General features: G+C 52.1%; 1 protein-coding gene across 2 annotated transcripts; it reads left to right on the top strand.

Moving 5' to 3' along the window:
* Nucleotides 1-890: 890 nt before the first annotated feature.
* On the top strand, nucleotides 891-25,829 carry TBC1D13 (TBC1 domain family member 13). Of its 2 annotated transcripts, XM_010360896.2 has the most exons (12): nucleotides 891-1,060; nucleotides 2,018-2,091; nucleotides 4,757-4,797; nucleotides 5,403-5,464; nucleotides 5,617-5,716; nucleotides 6,526-6,608; nucleotides 11,725-11,884; nucleotides 18,561-18,771; nucleotides 19,274-19,437; nucleotides 21,298-21,458; nucleotides 21,693-21,750; nucleotides 23,268-25,829. In XM_010360896.2, the coding sequence occupies exons 1-12, from the start codon at nucleotides 1,038-1,040 to the stop codon at nucleotides 23,331-23,333; spliced, it is 1,203 nt and encodes a 400-aa protein (XP_010359198.1). In that variant the 5' UTR covers nucleotides 891-1,037; the 3' UTR covers nucleotides 23,334-25,829. The 2 variants fall into 2 exon arrangements, with proteins under 2 accessions (XP_010359198.1, XP_010359199.1); XM_010360897.2 differs by lacking the exon at nucleotides 4,757-4,797 and having other exon boundaries at nucleotides 950-1,060.
* Nucleotides 25,830-26,289: the final 460 nt, after the last annotated feature.

The following is a 26,289-nucleotide window of genomic DNA, read 5'->3' on the forward strand; positions in this document are numbered from 1 at the left end:
TATACAGGCATGAGCCACCGCGCCCGGGCCAACCTATTTTTCTTTTTCTTTCTTTTTTTTTTTTTTTTTTTGAGACGGAGTTTCGCTCTGTCACCCAGGCTGTAGTGGAGTGCAGTGGCCAGATCTCAGCTCACTGCAAGCTCTGCCTCCCGGGTTTACACCATTCTCCTGTCTCAGCCTCCCGAGTAGCTGGGACCACTGGCGCCCGCCACCTCGCCCGGCTAGTTTTTTGTATTTTTTAGTAGAGACGGGGTTTCACCGTGTTAGCCAAGATGGTCTCGATCTCCTGACCTCGTGATCCGCGCGTCTCGGCCTCCCAAAGTGCTGGGATTACAGGCTTGAGCCACCGCGCCCGGCCCCTATTTTTCTTAAGATATCATTTGTGTGTGTGTGTTTTTTTTTTCTGTCTTCCTAACATTTTATAGTGTTGGCTGGTATACTTTTTATAAAAAAAAAGTTGGGCCGGGCACGGTGGTTCATGCGAGTCCCTGCTATACAGGCCTTGAGGACTCTGCAGAGACCAAGATAAGCTGGGGGGCCTACCCAGTTGAGCAGGGGAGGCCGAGACTCCTGTAACAATCCTGCAGTAGTTAATTACAGGGGGTTGCTTGCAGGGAAGATGATAGGGTGACAGATACATTGCGTAAGTAGACACTGAGGCCCAGGGAAGCGCAAGGAATAGTCCAGAGACATACAGTCTGCGCTGTCACCGGCGGGTTCTCAAATTTGGCCGGCAGAGTCCACGGCGCTGGGGGCTCCCGGCCCGCTATTGCCACGCCCACCCGACCCGAGGCTGCCCCGCCCAACCAGGTCGGCGGTGGCCTCCGGTACCGGGTGGAAGCGTGAGAGTAGAGGGGTGGCACGTGACCGGCGGGGCGGGGCGGGGCCGGGGCGGCGGAACGCGCAAGCTAGTGGCTGCGTTTCCCGCCGGAGGATTTTGCCCAGAGCCCCGCGTCCCTGGGGGGCGGCGGTGGTGGCGGCGCAGGCGGCCGAGGCGCAGGCGGCGGAGGCAGCTGGGGGGTCCGGAAGTCAACACCATGTCAAGTCTGCACAAGAGCCGGTAAGGGGCTACGGGGCCTGACCCGGCTGGGCCCCTCCTGGCCAGGCTGCCCCTTCTGCCCCTCAGAAGGGGGAAGCGCGGGTGGGGCTAGGAATCGGCAGACCCCCCCCCCCCCCGCAACCCCGGCAGAAGGTCTCGAGCGTCCACCTAACCTCATTGCCTGTGGACTGCAGGAAGGACGGAGAGGCGGCCCTTCTCCTGCCCCTGGTGTCACTCCTTCTGCCTCCCTCATCCTGGACCCCTGGTTTCCCCCTTCCCCTGAGTCTTCCTCTTCCAGACCCCCATGCCCCGCCCCCTCCCTTTCCCCCTTTTGAGTCTCCTGCTCCTGTACTCTCTCCAAGTGCACCCTGTCCTCCGTGCTTTTTTCTGACTAAGATTGCTAGAGAACTTGCATTCTCCAGTCTGGCCCCTCCCCCAGGCCAGATCCTGCAGCATTGGCTGAATTTTGCTCACTCTTCAGTTTTCCTTCAGGACGTGTTTTTTAAACCCTTTGTCCTTGTCTTCTGGCAGGCCCAGAGGTCTTGTAATGGTTATATTTGTGAGCATTGTCCATTGTCTGCAGATCATATTACTCCTGGTTCCTGAGGTCCAAGGAGTTCAGTTGGTGGCTGTGCTGTGGACCGGGCCTGGCCGGCAGGAAGTGCCTAGTAAATGTCAGCTCACTAAATATTAGAATATTGGAATGTGTCTAATTTTATGGTCCTCATTTGGGAACTTCTAGACAAGAATATCTCTCAAGTTTCTTCCCTGGCATTCTGTGTTTCTGGTTGTAGAGGAAGAAGTGAAATATAGTTTTGTTGTTCTCCAAAGCTGTCTTTTGTGAGGACCTGTGTGATTTTTATGTCCTAAAGGAGAGAGGCACAGGTTGGAAACTGGCGGTGTGAGGGAGCTGAGGGCTGTGGGTCTCACTGAGCCGATATGAGCGTGCTTCATTTGCCTCCCTGTCTCCCCTTCTAGAATTGCAGATTTCCAGGATGTCCTGAAGGAGCCCTCAATTGCTTTGGAAAAGCTGCGGGAACTCAGCTTTAGTGGTAAGAAGCCATTCTTTATTTTCAGGGTTTCCCTAGAGCAGCCCTGTGGCTAGAATACCGGGGGCGGTGCCCAAGGCCACGCCTGGTCAGCTCTAGGGCCCCGCTGCTGGGGGCTGGGGCCATGGAAGGAAATTACACTTGGGGCCTTCTCCAGATTCTGTAGAGCTGAACAGGCAGTGACTACCTTGAGCTTGGACGAGTTTCCCAGAGGGGCAGTGGCCACACTTAGTGTGCCTTGCCCTTAGGCTTTCGACAGGAGGTGCCAGATTCCTGAGAGTAACAGGACAGGACTGAAGACTGGAGAATGAGAATGGGGGGACCCTTTTGAGCCCGGGACAGTCCTCCCTCATTCCTTAGCCAGCTTCCTGTGTTGGTTAACTGCAGGGTGGTTCCTGGTTCTCTCCCTGGCTTGGGGTCTAAGCTGCCTGAGGTGGCAGTAAACTTTGGTTAGCGGTCAAATAGCCTTGGGACACTGACTTGAAGGAGCTGATCCTGCCGTGTTAGACTTTGCCCCAGCCAGCACAAAGATAACTCTCTTTTTGCCTGTTTTAAAAAATATCCCAACGTGTTCTGCATCGCTTCTTGTCACTTTTTTGACCCTGTAACTTTGCCAGCAAGAACTTCTGGCCGGGCGCCTTGGCTCATACCTGTTATCCCAGCACTTTGGGAAGCCGAGGCAGGTGGATCACCTGAGGTCAGGAGTTCGAGAACAGCCTGGCCAACATGGTGAAACCCAGTCTCTACTAAAGATATAAAAAAGTAGGTAGGCATGGTGGCACTTGCCTGTAATCCCAACTACTTGGGAGGCTGAGGCAGGAGAATCTCTTGAACCTGGGAATTGCAGCGAGCTGAGATTGCACCATTGCACTCTGGCCCGGGTGACAAGAGTGAAACTCCATCTCAAAAAAAAAAAAAGAACTTCTTATATTGTCCTTGCCATCATCATATAGATTCTGAGGTGGAGGCATTAGCTCATGTTCATGGTACCATGGATACTATAGCAGCAACTGCTCTAGTGAGCTTCCTGATATTATTGGAGGAGAACTTTGTCTTTCTGTTCAGGAGTGAAATACAGGCCCCAAAGGGGAGGCAGTCAGTGTTAGTAGTTAAGAGTTTTACAGTTAACTTTCCTTCTTAGGACAATTATGCTAATCTTCCCTACTTACTGGGGTTATCATGAGGATTAAATGAAATAATACCGGTAAAGCACAAAATACGTAGCATTCATAGCTTAGTTTATATTCCACAAATACGTATGGAATATCTTCTATGTGCAATGCTCTGTGCTAGACACTGGGAATAATAAGTGTGGTTTTTGTCCTTCTGGGGCTTACCCAGTAGTAGGGGTTACAGACGTTAAGAAAACACACCACTGTTATATATATATATATAACAGTTCCACTTATGACAGATGCTATGAAATAGTAACAGAGCCATTATTGCTTATAACGGGGGGAACTGACCTGAATTGGGATGAGATGGTGGTTGGTAAAGGCTGCTCCTGAGGAAGGAGTATCCTCATCCTGAGGACGGATGAGAAAGTGTTATCCTCAAAAGAACATTCCAGGCCGGGCATGGTGGCTCACACCTGTAATCTCAGCACTTTGGGAGGCTGAGGCGGGTGGATCACCTGAGGTCAGGAGTTTGAGACCAGCCTGGCCAACATGGTGAAATCCCATCCCTACTAAATACAAAAATTAGCCAGGAGTGGTGGCTCACATCTGTACTCCTAGCTACTTGCAAGACTGAGGCAGAAGAATCGCTTGAACTGGGGAGGTGGAGGTTGCAGTGAGCAGAAATCATGCCACTGTACCCCAGCCTGGGCAACAGAGCAAGACTCTGTCTCAAAAAAAAAAAAAAAAAAAAAATTTGTATCCAGCCAGGTGCGGTGGCTCAAGCCTGTAATCCCAGCACTTTGGGAGGCTGAAGCGGGTGGATCACGAGGTCAGGAGATCGAGACCATCCTGGCTAACACGGTGAAACCCCGTCTCTACTAAAAAATACAAAAAACTAGCCGGGTGAGGTGGCGGGCACCTGTAGTCCCAGCTACTCGGGAGGCTGAGGCAGGAGAATGGTGTGAACCCGGGAGGCGGAACTTGCAGTGAGCTGAGATCTGGCCACTGCACTCCAGCCTGGGCGACAGAGCGAGACTCCGTCTCAAAAAAAAAAAAAAAAAAAAAAAAAAAAAATTTGTATCCAGTCTGGGCCGGGCGTGGTGGCTCACACCTGTAATCCTAACACTTTGGGAGGTCAAGGCGGGCGATCACCTAAGGTCAGGAGTTTAAGCCCAGCCTGGCCAACATGGTAAAACCTTGTCTCTACTAAAAATACAAAAATTAGCCAGGCATAGTGGTGCGTGTCTATAATCCCAGCTACCTGGGAGACTGAGGCAGGAGAATCGCTGGAACCCAGGAGGCGGAGGCTGCAGTGAGCCGAGATTGCGCCACTTCACTCCAGCCTGGGTGATAGAGGGAGACTCCATCTCAAGACAAAGAAAGAAAGAAAAAAAAAAAAAAACATTCAGTCTAGTAATCTTTCTTGGGGAAATGATTCTTGAAGAAGGACTTCTTGCCCACTCTACTCCCCGCTAGCTGGCTCCAAGGTGAAGGGCTGGAGATTCTGGGACTCTGGCCTGGGACATGACCTTTGCTTGCTGTGTCCACAGGCATCCCCTGTGAGGGTGGACTGCGGTGCCTCTGCTGGAAGGTGGGTGTGCCTGGGGTGGGGCTTCTGCTCTGCTGAGAGTCCCTGGGTTTTCCTGCATAGGCTGCCCCTACCCCTGGCTTCTTCCTCCTGTTCTGCACCTTTCCTTGCTTGTCCGAGGGAACTTTTCTGGGAAGTTCTGGGTTTTCTGTTCCTCTTGGTGTCCTCTCTGGAATTCCCCTTGGGAATGGGATACTTTGTAATGCCAACAGTGAAGACCTCTGCTTCCTGGTCCATGAAGTACAGTGAAAGTCATGCTTATTGGGACAAAACAAAGGCTGTGCTTTGCCCAAAGCTCCCAGCTCAGGTGGCCATGGAAGCCCAGTGTCCTGGTTTCCAGCCCTTTAGAGCACAGGGTCTGATGATCATGTGGAAGAGTCTGTGTGAGGAAAAGCAGAGGGAAGGGCTGGTTTGGGTTAAAGGAGGAGGGAGGCAGTGGGGAGGAAGGGGGAGGCTACCCCTAGCTCATGCTGGCATTCCTGGGTTTCAGCCCATCTTGTCTTCTTGGGACTTTATGAGATGTTTTTCTTGAGGCCTGTCAGCCCCGCCTAAAGACTGACGTTGGTGCAGGAGGGTCACCAGAGCTTTGCCCCTCTCCCTCTGTGCAGATTCTCTTGAACTACCTTCCCTTGGAGAGAGCCTCATGGACCTCCATCCTGGCCAAACAGAGGTGAGACCCTGTGTAAGGACAGTGACAGGAGGGCCCTTGCATCTGACGGAGCCGGTGCTGCTGAGGCCGCCCTGCCTCCTGCAGCTGCTGCTCTGGTCTGGGCTTCCTGGGTAGGACCGTCGGGAATCATCCTTCTCGCTTGTCTCCTGCAGGGAGCTGTATGCCCAGTTCCTGAGGGAAATGATCATCCAGCCTGGCATTGCCAAGGCCAACATGGGTGTGTCCAGGGAGGATGTGACTTTTGAGGACCATGTGAGTAGAGGTTGGCAGCAGAGACCCAGGATACAGAATGTGGAGGGGTGGCGGCCTTGGAGCAGGCAAGGTCCCCTGCATGCCAGGGGGTAGGTGCAGTCTGGTGTCAGTCCCCTCTGGACCTCCCAGTTCCTCCTTTCTGTGTTGGGTCGCTAAGCTTGGGGGCCCTGAGCTCAGGAAGACAAACGATAGTTGGGTCCAAGGAGCATTGCAGGGGCAGCCCTGCGTCAGGTGCTCTGAGGACATGGTCTATTTCAACCCTCATTCCCGTTGCTTGAAGAAAGTCAGAGCAGGGCGGGAGGGAGGCTAGGCTGCCCTCTGTGGCTGCCAGGAAGCATTGTTCTCCTCAAATGCTGAGCTCCTCCCTGGGCTTCAGAGCGCAGGAGAAAGAAATGGATGGGCCCCAGGCCCAGACTCACAGATAGAAATTGACAACTCAGAGCATCGATGAATGAGAGCTGAAGAAACCGAATTCATTCATTCAGCAAGCAAACATTTACTGAGCAACTGTTACATGCAAAGTTCTCGAGCTAGAGCAATGGACAGAAAAGGAACAGAGTCCCTGCCCAGCAGAGATGTACTCAGAGGTGGCTACCAGGCTGGGCTCCCGACTGTGGAGTTCAAACGGATTCAGGAGGCTGTGGGAAGGGCTGTGTTGGCTCCTCTGAGTAGCTTGCAGGTGGTGTCAGGGCCACACCTCAGTGTGTGGTGGGTTGTTGCAGCAAGGCCACTACTCAGGTTTCCGGGATAAAATCGGGCCCAGGTGCCTATCTGGGCCTCGGACAGAGCATCTTCATTTCTCCCCACAGCCACTCAACCCCAACCCTGACAGCCGGTGGAACACATACTTCAAGGACAACGAGGTGCTGCTGCAGATCGACAAAGATGTCCGGTAGGCAGGGGGCCTGGGGCCGGAAGCTGGCCCACGGGACTTCTGGGGCTCTCTGCAGCTCTGTCTTTTCCATTTGTAGGCCAGGCCCATGGGTGGGTGTTTGCGGAGCTGCTGGTGGATTGTCTCAGCGGTTGGGTCCAGGCCCTATTGATGACAGGCTGAGAATGAGGCTTAGCGAGGGATGTTCTGTCCTTGTATGTACCTGGCTGTTCTTATCTGAGCTGGAATTTCATTCGTACCCCAGGCGTTTATGGATTCATCTGACATTCATTGAACAAGTATTGAGCCCCTCTTGTATGCCAGGCTTAGCACTAAGCTCAGGGTTGAGCACTGAATAGACTGTGTTCCCTCCCCTTAAGGATCTTAGAACCTAGAAGGGAAGATGGCAAGACAGACATTCAGCCCATTAGATCTTAGCAGATGGCATTCGTGGTAAATGCTCTTGAAGGAAAATTTGAGGGGGTTTGGGGAAACCTCACCTGAGAGGCAGTGATTCAGCTGAGATCTGAGGAGCGGGAGGCCTTAGGGGAAGAGTGCAGCAAAGGCCACATTGGGCAGGGAACTGCCCTTGACAAGGTCCGGAGGGCCCACAGAGCTTGACACATCTGAGGAACAATGCCAAGGCCAGGGGGCCAGATACGGGCCGGACGTTGGACTTGATTCTAAGCATGAGGCAACCATGCAAAGGTTTTGAGCAAAGGAGTTGACAGGGTCAGATACACAGTTTTAAAAATCTTGAGCTACAATGTGTTTGTGCTTTTCTACTTGGTAAAGAAATGTGGAGATGCTGGCTCTGCGGCCCTTTCAGGCTGGGGAGTTTGGCAGCGTGTTGGACTAGGTGAGGAGCTAGAAGGCAGGCCTTGTCCACAGGTGGGTGGAGTGGCTAAGGGCTTGGGTTCTGGAGTCCATTTGCCTGTTTTCCATTCCACCCTCACCAGTTGTTAGCTGTGTGACCTTGGGCAAGTGACTCACACCCTCTGATCATTACTCTCTTTATTGTGAAGTAGGAGTAAGGTAGTTAAGGCTAAGGGCACAGAACGGGGTGGGTCTCCACAGATACGTGGGACTGTTGTGCTTGTCTTAGCACATACAGAGGCCCTTAGAATGATCAGATCTCCATCAGAGAAGGGTCCTGGGAGCTTATCCTGTTCCTTGTACAACAGCCTGCCTGGGACCCCCGGCACTTGGTCAGACAGGACAAGCCGGCACTCTGGCCCCCAGTGACCCTTCAGAACCTCCAAGGGGCAGCTCTCAGGTGCCCAAGTCAGTCTGCACCAGCACAGACAGGTGGCCCTCCATTCAGCTCCTTCTCAAGGAATGGCTGAGTACCTGTGTCAGGAGGGGTTTAGGAGTGAGCAGGACTGAAACAGTCTCTGCCTTCCGAGAGCTTCCAGTGTAAGTCAAGAGATGTACACTAAACCTGGAAACAGATACATAATTGCAAATACTGTAATGCTGTGAAGGAGGGAAAAACTGATGCTTTTAGAGAATCAGAGGGAGGCCTTGTTTTCCTTTGGGGGGTTGAGGAAAGCCTTTCCAGAGAGGAGGCTCAGGATGAGATGTGAAAGAGAAGGAGGCAGCAGGGAGGCAGCAAGCTGGGTGGAAGAGTCTGCTGGGCTGAGGCACAGCACATGAAAGTGCCCTGTGGCCGGGGAAGAAGGCGCGTGGCAGGATAAAGCAGGGCACTCCTTGCCCTTGCCACCGTGGGTGCTGCTCCTCAGCCCAGGCTCATCTTCAGATGGCCCCATATGACCCCCGCACAGGGCAACTCAGTCAGGCTGCGGGAGAAAGGAGGCACTGCCTCTTATGCTCTCAGGCTGGGGTTGGTGCAATGTTTACCCATGAGTTGTTCTGATTGCCATGTTCAAGTCAAGAACCACTCTGTGACCCGGGGAAATAGGTTCTGTTTTTTTGTTTTGTTTTGTTTTGTTTTGTTTGAGACAGAGGCTCCCTCTGTTACCCAGGCTGGAGTACAGTGGTGTAATCTCGGCCCACTGCAACCTCCGCCTCCCGGGTTTCAAGCAATTCTCCTGCCTCGGCCTCGCTAGTAGCTGGGATTACAGGCATGTGCCACGACGCCTGGCTAATTTTTGTATTTTTTGGAGAGACGGGGTTTCACCAGTTGGCCAGGCTGGTCTCGAACTCCTGACCTCAAGTGATCCACCCGCCTCAGCCTTGCAAACTGCTAGTATTACAGGCGTGAGCCACCACGCCTGGCCAGGTTCTGTTTTACGTGGGTAGTGATGGTAGCACATCCTTTGGTGCTTCTAGAAGCAGGTTTGCAATGTGCTAAGTATAAGAAGTCTGAAAAAAGTACGTGTACTGCAGTACATATATTTTAAAAACTTGATCACATTCTAGACACCATCTCCCAACTTGTTTTCCCTGTCACTCTGTCTTGGACATCTTTCCAGGTCAGCTATGTAATATTCTGTTGTACAGTGTGTAACTTATGGAACCAAACCTCTTTTGCTACTACAAACCACTCTGTGTTTGTGCATGTTAGATAATTTTTTTTTTTGAGATAGGGTCTTGCTCTGTTGTCCAGGCTGGAGTGGAGTACAGTGGCTCAGTTTCAGCTCACTGAAGCCTTGAACTCCCAGACTCAAGTGATCCTCCTGCCCCAGCCTCCCGCGTAGCCAGGACTGCAGGCACATGCCACCACACCCAGCTAATTTTTTTCTTTTTTTTTGAGGTAGAGTCTTGCTCTGTTGCCCAGGCTGGAGTGCATTGGCATGATCTCGGCTCACTGCATCCTCTGGGTTCCAGTGATTCTCCTGCCTCAGCCTCCTGAGTAGCTGGGATTACAGGTGCGTGCCACCACACCTGACTAATTTTTTGTATTTTTAGTAGAAACGGAGTTTCACCATGTTAGCTAGGATGGTCTCCTTTTTTTTTTCTTTTTTTTTTGGTGGTGGAGTCTCACTCTGTTGCCCAGGCTGGAGTGCAGTGGCACGATGTCAGCTCACTGCAAGCGCCGCCTCCCAGGTTCACGCCATTCTCCTGCCTCAGCCTCCTAAGTAGCTGGGACTATAGGCACCCACCACCACGCCCGGCTAATTTTTTGTATTTTTATTAGAGACGAGGTTTCACCATGTTAGCCAGGATGTTCTCGATCTCTGGACCTCGTGATCCGCCTGCCTCGGCCTCCCAAAGTGCCGGGATTACAGGTGTGAGCCACTGCTCCTGGCCCCAACTAATTTTTTATAGAAATGGGGTCTCCTTTTGTTGCCCAGGCTGGTCTTGAACTCCTGGGCTCAAGTGATCCCTCCTGCCTTAGCCTCCCGAAGTGCGGGGATTACAGTTGTCAGCCACTGTGCCTGACCTAGATAAATGTTTTTATGTGGAAAGATGTTTGGAGTTTAAAACAGGAGTTAGGTTGTATGACCATAATGACACTTCTTTTTTTTTTTTTTTTTTTTTGAGACGGAGTCTTGCTCTGCCGCCCAGGCTGGAGTGCAGTGGCCGGATCTCAGCTCACTGCAAGCTCCGCCTCCCGGGTTCACGCCATTCTCCTGTCTCAGCCTCCTGAGTAGCTGGGACTACAGGCGCCCGCCTCGTCGCCCGGCTAGTTTTTTGTATTTTTTTTTTTTAGTAGAGACGGGGTTTCACCATATTAGCCAGGATGGTCTCGATCTCCTGACCTCATGATCCGCCCGTCTCGGCCTCCCAAAGTGCTGGGATTACAGGCTTGAGCCACCGCGCCCGGCCTATAATGACACTTCTTAAAAAAAGTATGTATCTATTTGCAAATACACATAAAATGTGGGTATGTATACATATACAATGACTACTGCTCTTTAAAAAAAATACTGTTTTTAAAATGGAATGTTGTAATTGTTGTTATTATTATTTTTTTGAGGCCGAGTCTCATTCTGTTGCCTAGGTTGGAGTGCAGTGGTGCAATCTTGGCTCACTGCAATCTCCTCTTCCCAGGCGCAAGCAATTCCTGCCTCAGCCTCCCTAGTAGCTGGGATTACAGGCACCTGCCACTGCGCCTGGCTAATTTTTTTTTTTTTTTTGAGATGGAGTTTCGCTCTTCTTGCCCAAACTGGAGAGCAATGGCACGATCTCGGCTCACTGCAACCTCCGCCTCCCAGGTTCAAGTGATTCTCCTGCCTCAGCCTCCCAAGTAGCTGGGATTACAGGCATGTGCCACCACGCCTGGGTAAAATTTTCTATTTTTTTAAGTAGAAATGGAGTTTCTCCATGTTGGTCAGTCTGGTCTCAAACTCCCGACCTCAGGTGATCCACCCGCCTCAGCCTCCCAAAGTGCTGGGATTACAGGCGTGAGCCACCATGCCCAGCCAATTTTTGTATTTTTTTTTTCTTTTTTTTTTTTGAGACGGAGTCTGGCTCTGTCGCCCAGGCTGGAGTGCAGTGGCCGGATCTCAGCTCACTGCAAGCTCCGCCTCCCGGGTTTACGCCATTCTCCTGCCTCAGCCTCCCGAGTAGCTGGGACTACAGGCGCCCACCACCGCGCCCAGCTAGTTTTTTGTATTTTTTAGTAGAGACGGGGTTTCACCATGTTAGCCAGGATGGTCTCGATCTCCCGACCTCGTGATCCGCCCGTCTTGGCCTCCCAAAGTGCCAGGATTACAGGCTTGAGCCACCGCGCCCGGCCAGTTTTTGTATTTTTAATAGAGACAAGGTTTACTATGTTGGCCAGACTGATCTCGAACTCCTGACCTCTAGTGATTCAAAATGTTGTAATTAAAAACAAACAATGCTGGCTGGGTACAGTGGCTCATGCCTATAATCCCAGCACTTTGGGAGGCCGAGGCGGGTGGATCACGAGACCAGGAGATCGAGACCATCCTGGCTAACACGGTGAAACCCCGTCTCTACTAAAAATACAAAAAAATTAGCCGGGCGAGGTGGTGGGCGCCTGTAGTCCCAGCTACTCGGGAGGCTAAGGCAGGAGAATGGCGTGAACCCGGGAGGCAGAACTTGCAGTAAGCAGAGATCGCTCCACTGCACTCCAGCCTGGGCGACAGTCTCAAAAAAAAAGCAATGCTTTTGGGGAGTCTTGGGGTCTCCTGGCAGCAGAGTGCAGATGGGATGGCGAAAACCTCCACCCTGAGTAACAAGATTCTTTCCTGTTCCCGCTTGACAGGAGGTTGTGCCCAGACATTTCCTTCTTCCAGAGGGCCACTGAGTACCCTTGCCTCCTCATCCTGGACCCCCAGAATGAGTTTGAAACCCTTCGTAAGAGAGTGGAACAGACTACACTGAAATCTCAGACAGTGGCCCGGAACCGGAGTGGGGTCACAAATGTGAGTGCCAACCTGGGATCCCCAGGGACTCCCCCAACAGTCTTTTCTTTCCTTTTTCTCTTAAACTCCTGGCCACAAGGTGTCAGGCCATGACCATCTGCTTGACAGTTACTCAGAGCAATCCTGATGCTGCCAGATCCTGGGGTGCTTTCTGAAAGTTGGGTGACAGAGGTTCGCTGTGTCCCAGCTGGGTGTAATGGCTGCTGGGAAGGGCCCTGCGTCACAGTGAGCGAATGAGCCAGGCTTCTAATCTTATAATGAGGTCATTACAAATGTGAGAAAGTGTGATAGGGCTGGGCACAGTGGTTCACGCCTGTAATCCCAGCACTTTGGGAGGCTGAGGCAGGAGGATTGCTTGAGCCCAGGAGTTCAAGACCAGCCTGGGCAACATGGAGAAACCCCGTCTCTACAAAAAATAGAAAAATTAGCTGGGCATGGTGGCGCGTGCCTATAGTCCCAGCTACTCAGGAGGCTGAGGTAGGAGGTTGGTTTGAGCCTGGGAGGCAGAGGTTGCAGTGAGCCTGCATCACACCACTGCCCTCCAGCCTGGGTGACAGAGCCAGACCCTGTCTCAAAACAATAAAAATTAAGAAAACGGCCAGCACAGTGGCCCATGCCTCTAATCCCAGCACTCTGGGAGACCAAGGCAGGCAGATCACTTTAGGTCAAGAGTTCGAGACCAGCCTGACCAACCCAGGGATTTAACCCCATCTGTACTGAAAATACAAAAATTTGGCCCTGGCCAGGCATGGTGGCTCACGCCTGTAATCCCAGCACTTTGGGAGGCCGAGGCGGGTGGATCACCTGAGGTCAGGAGTTCGAGACCAGTCTGGCCAACATGGTGAAACCTTGTCTCTACTAAAAATACAAAAATTAGCAGGGCATGGTGGTGGGTGTCTGTAATCCCAGCTACCCGGGAGGCTTAGGCAGTAGAATTGCTTGAACCCGGCAGGTGGAGGTTGCAGTGAGTCTAGATTGCACCACTGCACTCCAGCTTGGGTGACAAAACGAGACCCTGTCTCAAAAAAAAAAGAAGAGCGCATTCCAGGTGGAGACGAGGGCATATGCCGAAGTGCTCAGCGGGAGAGAGCATGGTGTGTTCCAGGGCAGGGAGGCCAGGGTAGCTAGAAGCAGAGAGTGAAGGAAGAGGTTGGTGCTGGTGAGGCCACGTGGGGCCTTTGTCCTAAGGGGTGGGGAGAATCCTTTACAGCACTGTAAGCAGGGCAGTGACGTGATTCACGTCTGCTTGTGTCAGAAATGCTTTAGGCACTATGGAGATGGAGGAGTGGTGGTAGAGAAGCTACCTGGAAGACCATTGCAGTTGTCTAGGCAAGAGGTGGTGGGGGCAGGGATGCAGCAGGGTTAGATCTGAGAGGCTCGGGTGGAACTGATAGAACCCCCAACTTTTAATAGATTCCTGTAACTCTGAGAAACTGCTTGTAGTCAAACAAGTATATTACCTTATTCCTTAATTTACACCCCCTACTTTGGTATCTGGAATAGTGGCTTGTTGCCCTAAACTTTCACTGTCTTCCTTCAACGGAAAAAGCCTTCTCTATAGCCTCCAACAAGCTAGGGCAGATACTACTGCAAAAGTTTTTCTCCCCTGGGGAATGACTTTGTTTTTGGTTTGTTTGTTTTATTTTTTAAAATAGAGACAGAGTCTTGCTATGTCACCCAGACTGTCTTGAACTCCTGAGCTCAAGCGATCCTCCTATCCGGGCCTCCTAGAGTGCCAGGATAACAGGCGTGAGCCACCACACCCAGCTGGGAATGACTTTGATCAGAGCTCTGACGGGCAGGGGCAGATATGGCCAATCCAGGGTTGCAGGTGCCTACGAGAGTTGGGTGTCCAGCAGAACTGCTGTGCAGTGCAGATTGCGTGGCTAGATTACCAGGAGGCTGGCTTCGTTGGCAGCACTCTTGACTGCTGATTTCCTGACTGAAGGGCAGGGAGGGGACTGGCTCCTGTCATTCCTTTCACTGTAGTAACTGGGTATAAGGAGCACTTACCTAGTTTAACTTTTGGTACTGGTAGCAGAGAACCCACCAGAAACTTCATCTCTAAGCCTCTGGGTTCATGATTGGGCAGTTGGAGTTAAAGTTGACCATCTGTGTGACTCTGGGCAAGTCATACCAGGTTCACATCCTGGACTTAGTTTCCTCGACCATAAACGGGCATAATCATTTCTACCCTCCCTGAGTTGCCAAGAGGATGAAATGAGGTCATGGCTGTGCAGATTCTTCAAAAGCAGAAAGCCCTGGGCATCCTCAGGAGGAAGCCTGCCCTCAAGTCCTAGACCTTAGGTTTGGGAGTCAGCCAGTTCAGGGTCAATTCCTGATGCTACCACCTAATGTTAGACATTTAAGGAGCAGTCCGACATTTCTGAGCCTCAGTTTCCTCATCTTGAAAATAATGTTGAGAGAATATTTTAGATTGTTCAGTGGATTAAATGGAGGAATACCCATACAGCACTGTCTGCCGCATAAAAGGCTCTTGGTAAATGTGACTGATGTGTGTCTCTGTGTGTGAACATCCCTGCATGTGTATGCATACATATGTATGTATATGTTATGGGAGAGAGAGTTTAATGTCTCCAGGACCCTACGCTTCCAGGATGGCTTCATCCACCGTCACTGCCTGGGTTCTCTCAGATGGGTCACTCACCTCTGGGGCTTCCGACCGATCAGGTCTAGGGCAGGGCCCAGGCACGTGAATCTTTTTTTTTTTTTTTTTTTTTGAGACGGAGTCTCGCTCTGTCCCCCAGGCTGGAGTGCAGTGGCACGATCTCAGCTCACTGCAAGCTCTGCCTCCTGGGTTCACGCCATTCTCCTGCCTCAGCCTCCCGAGTAGCTGGGACTACAGGCACCCGCCACCGCGCCCGGCTAATTTTTTGTATTTTTAGTAGAGACGGGGTTTCACCATGTTAGCCAGGATGGTCTCAATCTCCTGACCTCATGATCTGCCTGTCTTGGCCTCCCAAAGTGCTGGGATTACAGGCTTGAGCCACCGCGCCCGGCCTGTTTGTTTTTTTTTAAGAAGGAGTCTTGCTCTGTCGCCCAGGCTGGAGTGCAGTGGCGCAATCTTGGCTCACTGCAAGCTCCACCTCCCAGGTTCACGCCATTCTCCAGCCTCAGCCTCCCAAGTAGCTGGGACTACAGGCGCCAACCACCATACCTGGCTAATTTTTTATGTATTTTTTAGTAGAGACGGAGTTTCACCGTGTTAGCCAGGATGGTCTTGATCTCTTGACCTTGTGATCTGCCTGCCTTGGCCTCCCAAAGTGCTGGGATTACAGGCGTGAGCCACCGCGCCTGGCCTAATTTTTGTATTTTTAGTAGAGACTTTTGGCCAGGGTGGTCTCGAACTCCTGACCTCAAGTGATCCTCCCACCTTAGTTTCCCAAAGTGCTGGGATTATAGGTGTGAGCCACTGTGTCCGGCCTCCAGCCTTTTCTTTTTTTTTTTTTTTTTTTTTTTTTTGAGGCGGAGTCTCGCTCTGTCGCCCGGTCTGGAGTGCAGTGGCCAGATCTCAGCTCACTGCAAGCTCCGCCTCCCGGGTTTACGCCATTCTCCTGCCTCAGCCTCCCGAGTAGCTGGAACTACAGGCGCCCGCCACCTCGCCCGGCTAGTTTTTGTATTTTTAGTAGAGACGGGGTTTCACCGTGTTAGCCAGGATGGTCTCGATCTCCTGACCTCGTGATCCGCCCGTCTCGGCCTCCCAAAGTGCTGGGATTACAGGCTTGAGCCACCGCGCCCGGCCTCCAGCCTTTTCTTATGGAAATTTTCAAACATTCCGGAAAGTTGAAAGGAGAGTACACTGGATAACCATCTGTATATTTTCCATCTAAATGCAACAGTTGTTAACATTTTTCACATTGCTTTATTCGTGTGTGTATTATATATAGAGAAAGAGTAAGTTGCAGATGTCTGACCTTTTACCACCAAGCACTTCAGCAGGATCTCCTGAGAATAAGGGCATTCATTGTCAGCCAGGCGCAGTGGCTCACACCTGTAATCCCAGCACTTTGGGAGGCCAAGGCAGGCGGATCACCTGAGGTCAGGAGTTCAAGACCAGCCTGACCAACATGGCAGAACCCTCCCCTCTCTACTTTAAAAAAAAAAAAAAAATAGCCGGATGTGGTGGTGGTCACCTGTAATCCCAGCTATTTGGGAGGCTGAGATGGGAGAATAGTTTGAACCTAGGAGGCAGAGTTGCAGTGAGCCAAGATCACTCCATCGCACTCTAGTCTGGGTGACAGAGCAAGATTCCATGTCAAAAAAAGAAGAAGGGCATTCTCCTACTTACCATTAGCACATCTGGGAAGATTAACGATGAGTCCATAATATCACCCATGAACGATTGAGATGTCCTCAGTTGTGCCAGTGGTATCTTTGGATATTCTCTTTCTTTGGTCTCTTGATTTGGACTAGGCCTCCCCTCCCCAACCCCATCACCTTAACAGCTGACTTTTTTTTTTCTTTTTTTTTTTTTTGAGATGGCGTCTCGCTCTGTCGCTGGAGCGCAGTGGCCAGATCTCAGCTCACTGCAAGCTCCGCCTCCCGGGTTCACGCCATTCTCCTGCCTCAGCCGCCCGAGTAGCTGGGACTACAGGCGCCGCCACCTCGCCCGGCTAGTTTTTTGTATTTTTAGTAGAGATGGGGTTTCACCATGTTAGCCAGGATGGTCTCGATCTCCTGACCTCGTGATCCGCCCGTCTCGGCCTCCCAAAGTGCTGGGATTACAGGCTTGAGCCACCGTGCCCGGCCAACAGCTGACTTTTTGAAAAGTCTTGGCCAGGCCGGGCATAGTGGCTCACGCCTGTAATCCCAGCACTTTGGGTGGATCACGAGGTCAGGAGTTCAAGACCATCCGGGCCAACATGGTGAAACCCCGTCTCTACTGAAAATACAAAAGATTAGCTGGGCGTGGTGGGGGGGGTCATCACCTGGCCTGTCATCCCAGCTACTCAGCAGGCTGAAGCAGGAGAATCACTTCAACCCAGGAGGTGGAGGTTGCAATGAGCCGAGATCGCACCACTGCACTCCAGCCTGGGCAACAGAGCAAGACTCTGTCTGGGGGGGAGAAAAAAGAAAGAAAAGTCTTGGCCGGGCGTGGTGGCTCAAGCCTGTAATTCCAGCACTTTGGGAGGCCGAGACGGGCGGATCACGAGGTCAGGAGATCGAGACCATCCTGGCTAACACTGTGAAACCCTGTCTCTACTAAAAAATACAAAAAAAAAACTAGCCGGGCGAGGTGGCGGGCGCCTGTAGTCCCAGCTACTCGGGAGGCTGAGGCAGGAGAATGGCGTAAACCCGGGAGCCGGAGCTTGCAGTGAGCTGAGGTCCGGCCACTGCACTCCAGCCCGAGCGACAGAGCAAGACTCCGTCTCAAAAAAAAAAAGAAAAGAAAAGAAAAGAAAAGTCTTGGCCAGCTGTCTGTTTTAGACATATTTAAAATTTTTGGTATTTTTTTTTTGTTTTGTTTTTTGAGACAGAGTTTCACTCTTGTTGCCCAGGCTGGAGTGCAATGGTGCAATCTCAGCTCACCACAACCTCTGCTTCCTGGGATCAAGCGCTTCTCCTGCCTCAGCCTCCCGAGTAGCTGGGATTAGAGGCATGTGCCACCATGCCCGGCTAATTTTTTTGTATTTTTATTAGAGACAGGATTTCTCCGTGTTGGTCAGGCTGATCTTGAGCTCCTGACCTCAGGTGATCCGCCCGCCTCAGCCTCCCAAAGTGCTGGGATTACAGGCATGAACCACCATGCCCGGCCATAAAGTTTTTGTTTTAAATTGAAGCGTAAGTTACGTGCAATTACATGTACAATTAGAAAATGTTTTTCTTGTGTGTGTACCTGTGTAAGTGCCAGTCAGTCAAGATAAAGAACATGTCCACATCCAGAAAGTTCCTGCATGCCCCTTCCCAGTTAGTACTTCTCACTGCTCTGACTTTTACCACCATAAGTTAGGTTTTAGGACTGTCGTTGTATTGTAGAATGTGCCATGTTCTAGGTTTGTCTCCTTGTTTCCTTATGGTGGTGTTTGACTTGTTCCTCTGTGGCAACGTATGTCCCATATGCTAGATATGTCCAGGCTTAACAGTAAACATTTACATTTCTGGCAAGAACACATTGTCTTCCTTCACATTGTCCTTTTTTTTTTTTTTTTTTTTTTTTGGTGAGACAGTGTCTTGCTGTCACCCAGGTTGGAGCACACTGGTGTGATCATAGCTTACTGCAGCCTCAGCCTCCTGGGCTCAAGTGATCCTCTTGCCCTAGCCTCCCAAGTAACTGGGAACACAGGTGCATGCCATCACACCCGGCTAATATTTACATTTTTTTGTAGAGACGGGATCTCCCTATGTTGTCCAGCTGGTCTCGAACTCTTAGGCTCACGTGATCCTCCTGCCTTGGCCTCCAAAAGTGCTGGGATTACAGGCTTGAGCTATTGTGGCTGGCCCATGTTGTCTCTCTTTTTGTTTTTGTTTTTTTCTCCTGAGACAGGGTCTTGCTCTGTCACCCAGGCTGGAATGCAATGGTGTAATCACAGCTCACTGCAGCCTCGACCACTGGGGCTCAACTTCCACCTCAGCCTCCCAAAGTGCTGGGATTGTAGGCATGAGCCACCCACCTTGGCATTGTCTTTCTTGACGGGGTCCTCCTTTTCTCCTCCAGATGAGCTCCCCACAAAAGAACTCTGCGCCATCATCCCTAAATGAGTATGAAGTGCTGCCCAATGGTTGTGAGGCCCACTGGGAGGTGGTGGAGCGGATCCTGTTCATCTATGCCAAGCTCAACCCTGGCATCGCTTACGTGCAAGGCATGAATGAAATCGTGGGGCCCCTCTACTACACCTTTGCCACCGACCCCAACAGTGAGTGGAAAGGTAAGAAGGCTCTTGGTGCTCACATCCCTCCTTGCTGGCCCGTGTCAGGCTGTGCAGCTCACTTTCCCTCTCAGGCCTCTGTTCTCCCTCTGCCAGTTGAGGAGTTGGCCTAGCCTAGATCGTCTCTGAGATCCTTTGCAGCTGTGATCTTCTAGAATGTTGGATGTTTACTGATCTCTTAATATTTATAATTTAATTTCTGGTAGAGAAGGTAGATATATAGGAAGCCGAATTAGAAGATTTAAATAATGATTTTTAAATTGTCATCAGGAGAGTATGTAATAAATTGCTAAGCGAATGTACAGTGTTGCCAGACGTGAGAAGAAAGAGGCGATGTCTTTAACCTAGGGGTGGAGAGGGGTCAAGGACAGAGGAAGGACTGAGCCCCACCACGAGGACGAGGCAACTCAGTGGGGCTCAGAGCGAGGCAGATGTCTGGTAGGTAAGAGGTGGGATGGGCCTGGAGTGCGCCACTTCTGCCCCCATCCTGCGTCTCTCCCAGAGCACGCCGAGGCAGACACCTTTTTCTGCTTCACCAACCTCATGGCCGAGATCCGGGACAACTTCATCAAGAGCCTAGATGACTCGCAGTGTGGCATCACCTACAAGATGGAGAAGGTTTACTCCACCTTGAAAGATAAGGACGTGGAGCTCTACCTGAAACTGGTGAGGACCCCAGGAACAGAGGCATGGAAAGGGACAGGAGGCAGAGAGTTGCTGCGCCATGCCAGCCCAGGGCGAGGTCTGGCGGTCGGACGTCGCTGCTGCTGCTGCTGCCCGGGACACTGACCCATGTGCTGAGGCAGCTGATGGCCAGAGCCCAGCAAGCTGGGAGGGAAAAGCAAAGTTGAGAATGGTGCCCACTGTGTGCCAGGCATACTGCAGGGCATTTATTATGAACTTATTTAAACTATTAGTAGTCTTCTGAGGTAAGTGTTAACTTCATTTTTAAAAATTAATATAATTTAAAAAATTATACTGGCATTCCGTTTTTATTTCGTAAAACAAAAGGTATTTACATGTAAACAAAAAGTTTCATGAAAAATAAAATACATATCTAAGCATATCTTTTTTTTTTTTTTTTTTTTTTTTTGAGACGGAGTCTCGCTCTGTTGCCCAGGCTGGAGTGCAGTGGAGTGCGATCTCCGCTCACTGCAGGCTCCGCCTCACGGGTTCACACCATTCTCCTGCCTCAGCCTCCCAAGTAGCTGGAACTACAGGCGCCCACCACTGCGCCCAGCTAATTTTTTGCGTTTTTAGTAGAGACAGGGTTTCACTGTTTTAGCCAGGATGGTCTCGATCTCCTGACCTCGTGATCCACCCACCTTGGCCTCCCAAAGTATTGGGATTACAGGCATGAGCCACCACGCCCAGCCCTTTTTTCTCTTTTTTTTTGAGACGGACTCTCACTCTGTCCGAGGGCAGATTGGAGTGCAGTGGTGCAATCTCAGCTCACTGCAACCTCCGCCTCCCAGGTTCAAGCAATTCTCGTGCCTCAGCTTCCCTAATAGCTGGGACTACAGACATGCGTTACCATGCCCGGCTCATTTTTGTATTTTTAGTAGAGATGGGATTTCGCCATGTTGGCCAGGCTGGTCTCGAACTCCTGACCTCAAGTGATCCGCCTACCTCAGTCTCCCAAAATGCTGGTATTACAGGTGTGAGCCACTGTGCCTGGCTGGCCAGGAATAATCATATCTTTTTAAACAAATATGGGTTGAGTGTGATGGCTCACAGTTGTAATCCTAGCACTTTGGGAGACTGAGGCAGGAGGATTGCTTGAGCCCAGACGTTGAGACCATCCTGAGCAACATAGTGAAGCTTTGTCTCTACATAAAATTTAAAAACTAATTAGCCAGGCAAGGTAGCACAGGCCTGTAGTCTCAGCTACTCAGGAGGCCGAGGGAGGAGCTCTCAAGGTCAAGGCTACAGTGAGCCTTGATTGTGCCACTGCACTTCATCCTAGGCAATATAGCGAGACCTCGTCTCTGGGGAAAAAAAAAAAAAAAGGAAGTATGCTTTTGCTGTTTTGGAGCACGCTTTTTCAGTTAATATTCACTGTGGCTGACCAGAAGGCTCGTCTGTAGTGGGAATAATTGCCTGTGGAATTGTTCTGTGGATTAAATGAGTGAGAGGACATAGTTAATGTGCTGAGCATAGCCTAGGCTTATAGTAAGTGCCCTGTGATGGTCACTCAGCACATCCACAAACCCAAGGCTATCATCTGCAAAGTGTGTGAAAAGAGTTTGAGCCATCATTTATAAATCTGGAGAGCTTATTACATAAAGGTTTGGGTTTCCAGCTTCTCTTAAAAAAATAGGAAGATCTGAGGATGTTGGCTGGCAGCAAACAGGCTCTGCCCCTTTTCCAAGCGAGGCTATCTGGCAGCCTGGTGCCAGCCCTGGTGCTCACACCTGGCATGCTGGGCCCTGCTGTTCTGAATTCACTTCTGACCCACTGCGTGGTGCTCCATGGCCAGCAGCTAACATGGAGTCCCGCTCCCCACCCCCCACGCTGTCTCCCCAGCAAGAGCAGAACATCAAGCCCCAGTTCTTCGCCTTCCGCTGGCTGACACTGCTGCTGTCCCAGGAGTTCTTGCTGCCTGATGTCATCCGCATCTGGGACTCCCTCTTTGCCGATGACAACCGCTTTGACTTCCTCCTCCTCGTCTGCTGCGCCATGCTCATGTGAGTGCGGGCATGAGCTGGCATCAGCTCACCAGGGCGGTTCTTGGAGAAGCCAGACGGGAGGACCCTCCACCCTGAAGGGTGGGCAGGGCTGCTCTCTCATGGCTGGATTGGGCTTCTGGAGTCCTTGGGACGGCGCCAAACCAAACTTGAGGTGGGTGGGGAGGGAGTAGCGGGCAGGGCCTGCGCTCAGAGCATCCCAGGTCTCAGCGCTTTTGCTGCTGCTTTTCATAGGCTGATCCGGGAGCAGTTGCTGGAAGGGGACTTCACTGTGAACATGCGGCTGCTGCAGGTAATGGGAGTTGGGGGCAGGCCCAGCCACTGCCATGAGGCCGGCACTTGCCAGGCACCCGCCCACACCAGCCACTGCGACAGACTGGGCAGGGGCAGTGGAGCGTAGCAGGGATTAGAGTCCAGACCCCTGAGGCAGATCTGGTTTGGATCTGGGTTTGAATCCTGGTTCTGCCATTGACCTGGAATGTTGGGTGGCCTTGAGCAAGTGACCTGGCCTTCAAACCGTGTATTCTACATAGGTGTTCACACCGGGACACCGCAGGTGCCCAGAATGTGGCTGTGCTTGCTGGTGGCCATGCTCAGGCCAGGGGAAGGAGGTTGGGGTGTAGAGATTAAGAACATGGGCTCACCGGGCGTGGTGGCTCATGCCTATAATCCCAGCACTTTGGGAGACTGGGGTGGGTGGATCACCTGAGGTCAGGAGTTTGAGACCAGCCTGGCCAATATGGCGAAAACCTGTCTCTACTAAAATACAAAAATTAGCTGGGTGTGGTGGTGGGCGCCTGTAATTTCCAGCTACTTGGGAGGCTGAGGTAGGAGAATTGCTTTAACCTGAGGTGGAGGTTGCAGTGAGCTGAGATCACGCCATTGCACTCCAGCCTGGATGACAGAGCAAGACTCTGTCTCAAAAAAAAAAAGAAGATGGGCTCAAGGGCCTACAGTTTTAGGTCCACAGTTTTGCTCTGCTGTGCTCATCATGTGACCCAAGCCAAGTTACAGCATCTCTGGGTCTCAGCTTCTTCACCAGCAACTGGCCTTAGTATTGGTTTGGTTTGTTGTTGTTTGGGTTTTTTTGTTTTTTGAGACGGAGTCTCGCTCTGTTGTCCAGGCTGGAGTGCAGTGGCGCAATCTCAGCTCGCAGCAACCTCCACTTCCCGGGTTCAAGTGATTCTTCTGCCTCAGCCTCCTGAGTAGCTAGGATTACAGGCGTGCGTCACCAAGCCCGGCTAGTTTTTTTTGTATTTTTTAGTAGTGGTGGGGTTTCTCCACATTGGTCAGGCTGGTCTCAAACACCCATCCTCAGGTGATCCACCCGCCTCGGCCTCCCAAAGTGCTGGGATTACAGGCGTGAGCCACCACGCCCGGCCTAGAGTTGGTTTTTCATAACTTCGTGGACTAGATCTGGAAAATGAGCAGAATCACAGTAGCCACTTACAGCACTGTTGGGACTTCGAGCTGATGCTCAGACACTGGCCCAGTGCCACTGACTCCACATGAGGGAGCTGGGGTTCAGTGGCAGTAGTGGGAGAGCTGAGGCAGCAAGGTCTGGTCCTGAGGAAAGGGCCGCGAGAGCCTGGGGGTGGTTATGTGTGGATCGGTTGAGTTGGTGCTGCATGGTGTAGCATCAGCTGCATACAGGAGTCTGGGGATTGGGGAGTGTGGGATGCCTGGTATTCTGTGCTCCTGCCTCTGAGGCCCAGGATCCAGCATGGCAACGGGTCCCAGCAGGGAGGGTGTAGGTGTGGCAGGGGTGAGGTAGCTTCAGAGGCAACTGTTGGCCTTTCCTGTGCCCAGGACTACCCCATCACAGATGTCTGCCAGATCCTGCAGAAAGCCAAGGAGCTCCAAGACTCAAAGTAACCCCGCGGCAAGAGGCCCATGTTCGGGAGAGAAGCCACCCGACCCTGTGCCCTGGCTCACGGGACACACAGAAACCTGTAGGAACCCAGCCTGAGGGGAAACCGCAGGGTTGGCCCGAGTCCCAGGCAGTGCCCGCTGGGGACACACTGTGCTATGCTCCTTCTTCTGCCACCACGCCCAGCTCCCCGCCTGCCCTGCACCCTGCCCTCTTTGCCCAGGATACTGAGCAGGGCTGAAGCTCGGGAAGTTGTCCTTCCCGGGCCAGGGCCATTTCCGGCACTGGGAGGCTCACAGCGGCCTGTCCCTGCCTCGGCTCTGCTGCCCCAGCCTGGTTCTTGATTCTGGTCTTCTCCTGGGCTCCGGTCAGGGGAGGTGCTTGGCCAATGGGCCAGAAACCGCTTCTGAGTGGGCTGCTTCGGCTGCTCCACAGGGAAGGCAACACTGAAAGCAGAGTCCTGCCATCTGTCTCACCCACAGATGTCTGTAGTTGGTTGGTGTGGACGTGGGCCCAAGTCCCCAGGCGTCTCCTCCCCGTGTGTGTGTGTGTGTGCGAGGGGGTGAGGGTCTCTCAGGCCTCCAGGTCTCCTAGCCCCTCCTTCTCTGTCTCTACCTCTCTGCCTGTCTCCTTCCGCCTCCTTCCCAGAGTGGGACTATGTCTTGCTCCATGTTTCCTCTGTCCATTACTCTCCCTGCCCTTCTCTGTTGGGGTGCCTTATCCTGAGCCGCCTCCTCTCCCTGCTTCTCTCTGCTCCCCTGAACCTGGGAGACAGATGAGGAGACTGGCTCAGCAAGGCCCCTGGAGGTCAAGCTTGGCCTTTGCCTCCTGTTCCCATCCTCCAGCCCCAGGCTCCTGGGTACCCCCGACTGCGAGGGAGCCCTCCGTGCCTCACTTAGAGGGTTCTGAACCCATTCCCTACACAGAAATCTTGGAAACCAAATGCTGCTGAGTAAGGACGAAGCTTTGAGCTTCCTGCCCCTGCGCTCTGCCCGGGGAGGGAGAAGGAAGAGGGGGAGCTGGTTTTTCTGGAGGTTCCCCCAGAGGCCCTCCTGTCCCAAAAGAAAAGGACCTTGATTCTGAGCCCAGGGTCAGACCCGTTGCTTCAGAAGAGTTGTCATTTCCTCGGCTTCCAGGTCCCAACCCAGGGTGGGTGAGTCCCACAAAGGGCAAGTGGGGCCTGAGGAAGCCTCTCTGGGGCCAGGGGTAGCTGTGCTTAAAGGCCCTGGGTCCTGCCAGTACCAGGAGGGCCATGTCTGTGCCTCTGTGTACCCCTCCACCCCCTGCGGACTGAGGGAGGTGCAGGGCCTTCTCTGACCCCTGCCTGAGCTGTTCCCAGGGCTGGGGCAGGTATACCCTGAGCAGGGGCAGCTGGCCGCTCCTAGTTCTCACCAAGTCACCTCCCTCCTTGTACAAGGTTTGCGTCCGGAAGCCAGGTGCCATAGTGAGTACCCTTGTCCTCCAGACTGGCTGGCAGGAGTCAGGCCCTAGCAGCCCTCCTGCCCCCAAAGCCTTCCGAGTCTGGTGGGCAGGACTTCTCGCTGCCCTCCCAAGCCTGGCTGTGGGCCAGAAACGGCTTCCCCAGGTGGCTCTTCTACCAGGCTTTTCCTTGGATGCCACCTGGATTTCTGCACCTGCACAGTATTTGGGAGACTTTGACTATTTATTCAGACTCCTGGCTATGTATTGCACATTGGCGAGTGCTCTGGGGATGAGGCGTGGGTGTAGGAAGGTAGAAAGGAGTTGGAGACAAGATCCTCTTCATTTTCCAAGATCAAAGTCAGCCTCTTCTCCCCATGCTTCTAGGACGTGCCTGATTTTCCAGCAGGTCCTGGCTAGGTGGGCTCTGAGTTCTGTACTGGAATTGAGTGTAAAGGTGGGAAGAGAACTGGGCTGACTCCAGGACCTCCAGGATGAGGCAGAGACATGATGCTTCCTGCCAGCCTGGGCCACCCTCTCTCCAGTACTTGTCAGCTGGTGGTTCAGCCCCTCCTCCAACCCCTTCACAACCTTGGGCCACTGCCTGGGACCAAGCAGACACTGCCCAGGACTCCTAGTACACTCACTCTTGTCTGCGCCCGCCTTCCTCCTGGGACCACACTACTTGAATCACCGTCTGATTTGCTTCGCTGGCAGAGTTGGGTCAAGTGCCCTCTCCTTGACCTTGAGATGAAGGTCAAGAGCACAGGGACCAGGCCTTGGTTAGGCTGAGCTCCCAGCAGGATACCGCCTGCAGAAAGAACCTACCCTGACAGTGTCCCTTCCCCAGATTCTCAAGCAGATGCCCAAGGGAGGTTCCCACAGAACCAGAGTGCCTGAGGCTTCCTGCTTGAGAACCTGCCCCCTGGATCTTGGACACTTACAGATTGAGCTGTATGAATTCAGCGGGTCTCACTCCAGAGAGTCAGAACGTTTGCTTTAGTTTTTTATCTGTTTTGTTCCTTGAGTCAGTGCTGTTGATGACGAGTTGTCTTGAATAAATCATGTGTTCTTTGCAAGGGCATTGGTGCTGTGATGCGCTGAAACTTTGGAGACCTCAGAACAGGGAAAAATGTTTGAACAGGGATGGAGTTCAGAGTCTCTTAGAGTGGCCCTTCTAAAAAAAGGTCCAGGTAATCCTTCTGGGAAGTGCCTGTTCGATTCTTCCAGTTCAGCCTCAGCAGTCTGCAGCTAGGGGAGGAGGGAATGATACTGGGGAAGGAGGTTCTGCATACGCGATTACATAGCCTGTTATTTTTTAGATTTAAAAAAACTTAGACCATCCCATTATATGTGGAAAAAGCATTTGACAAAATTCAACAGCTTTTCCTTATTTTTTATTTTATTTTATTTTGTTTTGAGTTGGGGTCTTGCTGTGTTGCCCAGGCTGGAGTGCAATGGCATGATCTCCATTCACTGCAACCTCTGCCTCCTGGGTTCAAGCGATTCTCCTTCCACAGCTTCCCAAGTAGTTGGGATTAC

This window comes from Rhinopithecus roxellana, chromosome 16 (genome assembly GCF_007565055.1).
Source record: "Rhinopithecus roxellana isolate Shanxi Qingling chromosome 16, ASM756505v1, whole genome shotgun sequence".
Lineage (NCBI taxonomy): Eukaryota > Metazoa > Chordata > Mammalia > Primates > Cercopithecidae > Rhinopithecus > Rhinopithecus roxellana.